Source organism: Varroa jacobsoni, unplaced genomic scaffold, assembly GCF_002532875.2.
Source record: "Varroa jacobsoni isolate VJ856 unplaced genomic scaffold, vjacob_1.0 scaffold_784, whole genome shotgun sequence".
NCBI classification, from domain to species: domain Eukaryota; kingdom Metazoa; phylum Arthropoda; class Arachnida; order Mesostigmata; family Varroidae; genus Varroa; species Varroa jacobsoni.
The window spans coordinates 218167-228384 of NW_019213686.1; the positions used below are offsets into that span (position 1 = coordinate 218167).

The following is a 10218-nucleotide window of genomic DNA, read 5'->3' on the forward strand; positions in this document are numbered from 1 at the left end:
ATAATAGATGCTTTTTCGCGCTTCCAGAACGCTATTAATCTGAGATTCTCCTTTAAACGATTTCTCAACGTATTCGCATATCCATGGGTATATATAAATCTATAAACTATACATCAGAGTGATCTTTTAGGAGCACGATAAAGTAGCATTCCCATAAACTATAACTCTTGTTTTTCAATGGCAAGCAGATATTTACTCAAAATCAGATTCTGTTGTACTTATTAATGGGTAATAAAAAAAAAAAACAATGAGAACCCCATTTTTAAGCTGAAAAAATACTATGCTAATGATTTTTTTTCAAACGTCTGACAATGGTTTTCACTGTTTCAAGCAACCGATATTCATTTGCGAACTCCAATGCGTTTACAATATATAAAGAGCGACTTGTCGTTGTTTAGTGTGTTGTCGTAGTTGTTTAAAGGAAATAAAAAAAAAAAACATATATTTGCTTAATTTCACACAGGAATAAAAACGAACTATAAAAACAATATAACAATTAACATAATAAAAAAATATTAGAACAACTTAGCACATATAGCGTAGGTGCCAAGTCTATGTGCAGTTAATGTTTTGGTAGTCGACGCCTAACCTTCAGTTTTATCATTTGCAGTGGCTTACATTCCATGAATAAGTTCTCGGAATCATTTTCTTCGGCATAGCATCAATAACTTGGCTATATGAGGTTACAGTAATAAATATACCAAGCCGTAGCTAAAATGACTCAGTTGTGTTCTATGTTTATGTTACTAATTTCCTCAGCACTTCGCCTCAATTCTCACTAAGAACTCGGTTCGTGATACCGCAACGTCTCACCCTGAATCTATAACAATGGTTCTAACGTTTTAAAACAGCTTTTCCTCGAAAAATCGACGGGTCCTCTATAGGAGAAGATGGGTACGCTTCATGTCATACTTCACCTTTCTTTTCTCTACCAGGTAACAGCCGTTGCGTAATAAACTATACATTGCCCAAATATTGATTATTTTATTGACACTTATGTTAAGCCTGCTCAACAGCTAATTATAACCACAAATAGCTAGTCAATATATTGGAGCTAATGGCAGTGAAACGTATTATGAAGAGAAGAAGTATCTTAACAAGCTCAACTCGGCTTCTATATACGTCACCAATGACGGAGCCTCTTGTATTGGATGAAGACAAAGATTTTATGGCTCTATGCTGCAAAAATTATCGATCCAATGCCAATAGCAGCAAGTGAAGGCTGAGATTAGATGGCCTTAATGTTTGGCTGTACTTCGACTTGTCTATGAGATCTCACAAAGCAGTTATGGTGAGAGCGGCTTTTCCGACACATTTTTTCGCTCTAACGAGAGCATGGCAATATATTGTAGAAAGCCAACGCGAGATTCAGGAGCAAAATTAGGCTACGTGACATGAAAACTTATAGGGGTCTGTTATTTCAGTAACTTCGCAGCCTCTAGGGAATACTGTCTGGAGTAGCGTAACTAAGGGAACTCCAATTTCTATCCAGTTCGGCCGGACAACGTTGCGAGTGTTTTTCGAACCAGTGCTGCCGCCAACCTTGCTATTTCTAAAGGCGCTGATCGCATCGCCTTCGAAAGCCAACCACAAAAAAGTGAAATCCACGAACTTACCAGAGGTGCCAGAAAGTCGCGCATAGTAGAATCCGTAGTCTGCTAGCACTATCTGGTCGTGATAGTAATATAAATTACCTAGGGAATGGCAGTCGCGTTCTATTACCGAAGTTTAGCTAGCTATGTTTAGTTTGTGGAACGTATAAAGTGACAACTTTTTACACGTTGTTGCACGGACCCTAGCGCTATTAATGTGTGCCGTATGCCCCCATCTCTACATACAAAGACAACTCCAGCATAGTGCTATTGCGTTGAACAGGTGATCTCCATAGAGCCAGCTGAATCTTTGCGTATGCTTGTAATCGTGTAAGAGAGAATGAGAAACAATAGTCGAGACCCTTTTGCACGCCGATAGCGCTTGAGTATTCCACTGTTCCGGAGCTGAATGATAAACGATTATCGCAGTGTATACAACGTTCTCACGTCTCATAACGGCTCTCTGAGCTGGGGGTTCTCAAGAAACTCCATAGTGTGAGCTTCGGACAGTATCTCTCTCGAAAATAAATGTATGAAGTCAGGATGGAAATGTTGTATTTCAACTAACATAGGGACTACGTTAATTCTTAAATATTAATTCAATTAATAATAATATAATATGTAATTCTAATGAGGCAATCCCCTAGACGCAGAATCGTTATGATATAGAATTAGTTTTGGCCTTTTTCCAGTTGCTTATTTGGTGGTCTGAAAGCTTTTAAATTTGCTTGTAACCCGCTTGTAAAAGAGGCTTTGTAAATTGGTTTGCGAACCGTTTGGTTGGGGTTGGGCGCATTCCCCTTGGTGGTCTAATGACAATAGGTTCGCCAAACATGAAACGGTTTAGGTTCAAACCTAGGCGTAAACATATTTCCGTTCATGTCAAAATTGATCGCCAGCCCTTTGAGGCAATAGCGAATTATGACTGCGGAACTGGACGTAAAAGTTGACACTTTCGTATGCTCACATGTCCATAGAGTTATCCGATTGATATGCCTTTACCAGTGTCTTTAACGTGTTCGAAAGCAGAATTTCTTCGCTTCAAGCGTTTCATTGCAGCTATAGTCTACGCTTATCAGGTTTTGACCGTTTTGCAAAAAAGGTGAATTGAAGTGTATGTAGTTTGCCCTCTTTTAGGTACTGGAGACTATAATACTGTTAAATAGTCAGTACCCAAGCTAGATATTAAGTTTAAGACTGCATTCCAAACACTGTTTTCTGTGCCCTAGGTAATGCAACAGATATACACTATAACCTCAAACTGTGGTCAAAGTTTTCCCTTATGCATATGCTTTGTTGTTTTATCCTCAAGCCAACAGCCATATGTTTGCTTGGAAAATGTCGCCTTTGTAGTTTCCGTTCAATTCATCCACGTACATTTTAGGTGCAAAACCTAGATTACCTAATGGATCAACAGTATAAAAGTATTATTGCCAAGTATATAATTTCTCAGAGCCTATCCGTACTTTTGCAACTGGCTTACGGTCTGCGATGCAATGTTGTTGTTTTCAAACGTGCCTTATTCTATAGAGCCTTTCCACTTGTTTCTTCTACATACATGTACTTTACGGCTTTTCCTTGTCCGTATAACGACGGAGTAACAGCGTTAATAGGATTCTCGTATACACTGTTTGTTTGCGTGACCCCTAGCGCCATTATACCACGCTACGGTCGTGACTTCTCGTATGGTCTTTATTATATTAAACCTTTGATGGGTCAGGCATTTTTAGGGTTAGTAACAAATTGTCGTGGTGCTAAAATGGATATAATTTGACTATTAACGTTAGAAACACGGGAGGCGGTCAAATTCGAAACCGGTGGTTGACAGACTTCGTTTCGTGTCGTGTTGAAATGAGCTAACCGCCTGAAACGGTATCTAACGGCTATGCCCGATGTTAAAACTCGGAACGTCTGTTTCGGTCGGAGCAGCATGTGTACTTTCGTTACTAAACGTTCATCAAGTTCATCTTTTTTTACAATGTGCTACTATGTTGGGCGGAGGATATCTTGAAACAATGTTACGCTGCGTTTTTGGAAAGATTTATCGTACGAATTATAAATAATCATAATATTATAATATATAATAATAATAATAATAGAAAAAAATAATAATTATTATAAGTAATAAATGGTAACGATGATTCTGAGAGGTTCAGTGCGTTATCAAGGATGTATTGTTTGAGTCTGCATAATAGGTTTAGCCTCGCGAACAAGGGAATTTATTTCTGATGAATGCTTGTATATTGCTTCAAGCCTTGTACATACCCTGTATATACTTTATTTCGTAAGACCAAGCACTTGTACGAAAAAACTACTTTTACTGTTCTATATATTCGTCAAATATAGTAACGACCAATACCATTATCGACGAGAAGCTGGATGTATCTAAAATAGTGTTCTGTCCTCCTTGGCTCATAAATTCATCAATTATTTGACTCTTATTTTGCATTCATTCCATCATCATTTTCTAAATATCCATACGAAATGCAAATTTAGAAAACTGATAGATTCTTGGAAAAATATTATTTTTGTTTTTTTTGGCAGTGGCAAAAAATAATTAAATAGTGACAAGATCAGGTCATTATCATTAACGGGCAATTTTGTTTTTCATTAATATTTCATAAAGAAAATGTGACCGTTGCGGCAGCAATAGAGTTACTAAGTAAAGATTAGTACACTCTAACCTAGATTATGACTCGAAAAAAACAGCATGCAAACCGATGAATCCAAAATTAGTGTTAGTTCTTATGATATGTTCGTCAAAGCTGATAATATTTGATGGCGTTATGTAGTTATTCGGGTTCGATTAAAGGTACGGTCTCAACGGTATCCTAAATAGAGTTACCTCGATCAAAATATTCCATTTACTATTAATATACGATCTAAGGTCCATTTTATAGCTCGAACCGAACTCTACACTCAAACTTTCATGGTTGGCAATCGTTCACAGATACCTAGCAGGATTACCATTTTTTCGACAAGGCAAGTCTAGCAGCGGCTACCAGAAACTTCAGTATTTGTTTAGAGGATGTCGGCCGAATTGGTTTCACGTCGAATTGGAGCGGCACTGCGGAAGCCAATGCCCCCGTGCCCCTTGTTGTTCAGAGTTTAATCGGGGCTCGCACTGTGGTTGATTGTCCAGTGGACAACATGCCATAAGGTGCATAGAGTGAAAACCAGGCCTTTGATAGAGTCGGCTACCCTACAACCTTGCATATTGCGATGAAATAGCCAAAACATCCAGCGCTGACAGGCAATGGAAGGCTGATACGAATTGCCTATAGAGGTACATTAACAGCATTCATGGCTTGCAGACACGATATACAGCAACGAGTAGCGTAAAAAGTTGGAACATCATGCAGAAGCTGCTGCTTTAGCAGTAAAAAGACATATAAAATGACTGATTGAGAATAAGTTACTGATTTTTGTTTTAGTAATTTTTTCGTTCTTCGTTCAAATCACCAACGAAATAGTGTGTCGTTGGTGACATTTTTATCTCTCCATTTATCCCAGCGGGTTGATCCATCTGTGACCAGTGCTTGCGCTCATATCGAATAAGTAAAAGTTAGAGTATAACGATGAATCTACCATTAAAAGAATGTTTGCCCTAGCAGCTGTTGATTAAATGCTTGTAATCCTTCTTATATAAGGTTGACCTAAGAGGGGGTTTATAAATTGGTTTAACAAAGGTTTATAAATTGTTTTTGTTCTTGCTGGTACAATTAATGATAAGCGAAAGTTGATTCGTTGAAGCAATATCATATACCGTTAGAAACTATATAAGCTGTTAGATAATTAATTGAAGCTTAAGTCATTTTTGGATACCTAGTAAGCATCAAAACTGAGCGTAAAACGGACCTATTAATTAGGGAATATCCCTTTCTTCTATGCAGTCTCTGACGGTGGTAGCTAATCCTATTCCTTCTCTACATCTCCTAGGGCACAAATACAAACTCTTCGTTGAATCGCCGCTGACACTGTCGTACTGTCGACAATTATACTAACCTGAAGACGGCAGAAGAGCAATGCAATCTATATAATACGAACAACGTGGATACACACGAAAAATTGTATTATCGTACATTAAACAGAATCACCCAACACCGCCCTATAGCCACAGTTCCCTTATAAATTCGATTTTTTACACCAACCGGTTTTTTATCTTAGTGATCCAGCGAACAAACAAAGGAATAATAAAGACAAAGGCATTACTCACTCGTTCTCAGGTTGCGACTAGTATTTCCACCGTTCGACCATAACTCTGCTTTAGTCAGGCTTGTCTTGAACAAGCCAGCAATAAGCGGAAACCTTTCAGTGTAGAAACGTGCCTGATCGATAGACGCGTCTGTGTATATAATTGTATTTACGTAGGGGGGAACATGCTGCCAGACGGAATTAGCGCCGTTCCTGAACATTCCCATTGGCTACCCTTTATTAAATCTGCGCACGGATGGGGACTCAGAAATTGATCGCATTGCACCAAAACCTTGAATTGACGTTGCTGATGGCGTTGAAGAGAGATGAGCATTAAGAATAACAACCACGAGGATCCATGTTATTAAATGTTTATGTTATATTATTAAATAATTCGCGGAGACCACCATGGTGCCCAACACCACGTGGGGTGTTAGACTCATCTGAACGTGACTAAACTCCTTGTTGCGCTACCGTTTTGCGCAGATGGTACATGCATCGTCTATCTGTGCCCGAATTTTTCGCTTGCTACTCTCCTACTTTGCCCTAATTTTTTGTTGTTCCCAGACTACTGCTTCTTATATCAAGATCGCAAAACAGGAAAGAACAAAGAAACTTTGATATTCTATACACAAAACAGGGTTAAGGCAAACGGCTTCGAAGGCGAACTCCACTAAGTTTCTCAGGTTTGCAACGTATCAAAGATTGCTTTAGTACGACCTCTGTGAGCTGATATGTATTGCATAAATAAACTGTACAACGAAAGCCAAGGAGATGTCAATGATGAGTTCAAGAACTCAGAAGGTAAAGGTGGTCAGGGTTTGGGATCGATCGTCAGTCAATCGAAAGATCTAGTCGGGCCTGGTCAGATCCAACGTGAGAATTCACCAATATTAGAGTTCCCATCAAAGTAAGTTACAAACCAAATTATACCAGAACTGGCGGAAGCATACAATTGAGGAATGAAAGTACACGAATTCTCATCCGTCTATAGGTGCCTGAATCCTACAGTAGAGCATGAACCAGTGATGATGCTTTGATGCACCAGTTGTAACGAAGTAAGCTTGTCGATGTTGCTAAATACGTACTGAATTGGATTCCCCTGAATGTTGCTTGAAGCATGTAGCTAAAAGTAGTGTTCTTAATGCATTACGAGTAAAGCTATGTAAGCTGCGCTTTAAGTTTACATACATGCACCTATTTATCTTGTTTGTTTTCTATCTGCTGATGTATAGCAGATAGTAATAATCAAACAACTCTTCTGGGGGATTCATCAATCACTCCTTTTTTATAATAGCGCATGTAGAACTGACCCCTCTCTCATTTACTGAGCATATACACGAACATAAAATGCGTTTAGCTCCATTCTACAGAATACCATATCTCTTGTTGATCCTTAAGCAGTATAAGAAAAACAGACCATATATTAGAATGAAGTCATTTCACTTCTCGTGGCCCAGTCTCCCTGAAACCTGCATAAGAAACGAACTACGGTATGTTCTATTCGTTTATTGGTTTCCTTGTCGCAGACTACGACCAACGAGGTATCGAGGAAAAAAAAATACTTCCGTCTAGTATTAAGTATGGCCTGGCAATCGACTAGGTTGGACGCTCCGCCATGCTTTCATCTACAGGATCACGCTAGAGAAATGTCATCATTTGAATTACTAATATATACCGAGTACAGTTGTTAAGCCTGATCGATGTGGATGCTAGCGGAAAACTATGATAAAACATTGACATAATGTTGGTTTTTCAGTGACTGGCGAATATCGGCATGTATTGCGCGTGCAGTTAGGATGTGCGGATATGAAATCGTGCATGATGTACGGGTATTCATATATTTGTTAACAGATTTTTACCACGGGAAATGGATTTATGGTTATTGTCCCTAGCCGCTACTGGGTCTTAGGCAAATGGGACAGAACTTAGTTTCTAGGCGGATAAAAACCGTCACATTACTAGCACCACCTTCTACCTCGGCTCAATACACGAAAAACCCTACACGAGAAATTAGACTTCTACATTTACAATTTTTTCTCGTAAGGGCTAACATCTTTCAAAGGAGAACGTTGCCACGCTGAGTATGTCAATGTTGCTCTGGACTTTCCGAATCCTTTTTAACCTCATCTACCGTCGAACCCTCGTTAACTCGGACAACCTTCGTATAACTACATATAACGACGCTGCTTACCTCACAGACAACAAGTATGACAAAGATATAACCGCATCGGGCTTCAGTGCTTCAAGCCTGTTACTTGTATGCAAGCCTCGAAACGCTTCAAATAAGCGACTCTGTTAAGTGGTTTAGTTTGTTGCTGAATGAAACGACATGGACGGCATTACCAGTAGCCGTTAAATATACGAGCGACCACTCCCGAGTTGCGTCCCGCTACAATGGTGCGATCCTGCTAGGAAAAAAAGTGCGTGACAGCAACTCGATCTCTCTATGCAATTAGAGGCTGCAAGCATCCAGAACGTCCAGCCAACCCTACTCAACAGTGCTTGTGTGTCGTCTCTATGTAGAGTAGACATTGCAAAATACGGATAACATTTCGCACTTCCTCTGTCCTTGGAGGACAGCCGAGCCCCCTATACTGCCCGTGGCTTTGCTAGAGATCACTCATGCCCCGCACTCTTTGCCTGATGGTTACAGAAAGCGTCAGGCAATGACGGGCCTGATGTTCACAACGACAAAACGATGAGAACAATCTCACTTTTGATGCTGCTGCTAGCTACACTAATGGGTGAAAAAGCCATTGCGTAGTGAATAGCCTAAGTGATGCATTACCATGATGGGCTAAGGGACCGCAATAATGTATGGCTCATAAAGCGAATTTGCCTTCTTCTGCCATTGCGTTTAAGCTATAATGATATTGTTCATTGTTCATTATTGTTGATGTTGTTGTTGTCATTATCGGTGATATTGCTATCGCAGTTTCTACGAGTAGTGAAACAGTTGAGGCCGATGTTAGTGTGAATGATCAATAACGATGAGCTTCCTTATGCGCCGTATTTCGTTCTGGGTTTGTATGTGGATTAATGTTCGAATCTGTGAGGTATAAGACTATGTATGACATTGAGGTGGATTTGGTTTTCAACCTCGTTAGTTATTCAGCTTGAGTTCTTGTTATGCGATATTACATGCATCTAGCTCGTTAAAGATGACACTACGAAAGCTAATCTTAGCATCATCAATTCAAATCGGATAGTTAATACACTAGTACTAACCACTGTAGCATAAAAAACGAGGAGTAATCATGAAGCCAGTTATTGAACAGTAAATAACAATGCGTACTTGCTGATTCTCATTGGTTCTCCATTTAGATCATTTTTTGGCAGGCAATAAACTTTTTGGTATTATTATTATTATTATTATTATTGGAGATTGCCCACGAATCACGCGCATTTGCCTAACGGATAGTTTGATTACATTGTGATTAACTATCAAATTGCAAAGACTCCGCTAAAACACCAGGTAGAAAATTCACGTGGTGCAAAAAAGCTTTCGGTTGTACCCTTTCTCCTTGCTTTTTGATCGACGGTTAATTACAACTTCAACTTAATTTTGATCTATCACCAACTTCCCCATTGCCCCATTGAATATTCAATTGACCCTCAATAAACCCTTTTCAGCCCTTTTTTAAATTTGCGCGCCCTCAAACAACGCACGCAGACGACGATCACGATCCTTTTCCATTTAAAAAGCTTTGAGCTCTTTCTGCCTTGTCCATAACTTAGTGGTGGACACCCGCCAAATTCTGAACCTAACAGCATATTACTACCTAGGGACAGCTAGACGAACATGATTTCTCGAGTTTCTTTGTTAATTCTTTCGAGAGATCACTAATAACAATATGAGGCAAATTTGTGTTAATGTGTCCGCCCGTTTGCATTCAGCCCATAAGTTTCTATGTAGAAGGCGAGGTTCAATCGGGCCCCATCCGGCGACAAAGGTTAATTAGCGGAAGTACCGGGGGGATTCTACCGTAGCGCCAGCAGCGGCTGCTAGACAATGCACGGAAGCATTACGAAAAGTGTAGGAACGAGTGCGTGGAGGAAACATGGGCGAAAGGAAAGGGTTGAAAGCTGCCGATAAATATAATTGTTTCATTTGGATCGTATTGTAAAACAGCGCAATAAATCTGTCGGTAGTTGATGCTTCTGCAGTGGTTTGTATGATGGTTCAGGTGTTTGAGTCATCTACTTAGTTGAAGCTTAGTTGGTGTTGTTGAAGCTGTTTGACATTGTTCTTATGAATTTTTTTAGAATGTTGGTGTTTAAGTACACCTCAAAGGAAAAAAGTTTCCTTGGTAGTTTATTCATGCTAGACAAACGAACTATAATGCGAATTATGTTTGTGGAATCACAAAGCCCTAAAAATTAATGTGATTCAGGATGATAACTGCTCAAATTTTTCAAGCGTTTTTTA

The 10218-nt window shown here is 39.4% G+C and overlaps 1 protein-coding gene across 11 annotated transcripts in view; it reads left to right on the forward strand.

Moving 5' to 3' along the window:
- Positions 1–10218, forward strand: part of LOC111263707 (uncharacterized) — a 54234-nt gene that overhangs the window by 26208 nt on the left and 17808 nt on the right. For 3 of the 11 annotated variants that reach the window (XR_002682397.2, XR_002682389.2, XM_022839043.2), the window contains one exon: positions 611–973. The exons of 6 other annotated variants lie outside the window; for them this stretch is intronic. Coding sequence is in view for 2 of the 5 variants with exons in the window: in XM_022839043.2 (XP_022694778.1) it covers positions 611–627 (17 nt within the window). In the remaining 3 variants the exon portion in view is untranslated. Of the gene's footprint in view, positions 1–610; positions 974–9686; positions 10061–10218 lie in introns of those variants that run through there. 2 more of the 11 variants (XR_002682394.2, XM_022839039.2) reach the window with 1 other exon arrangement.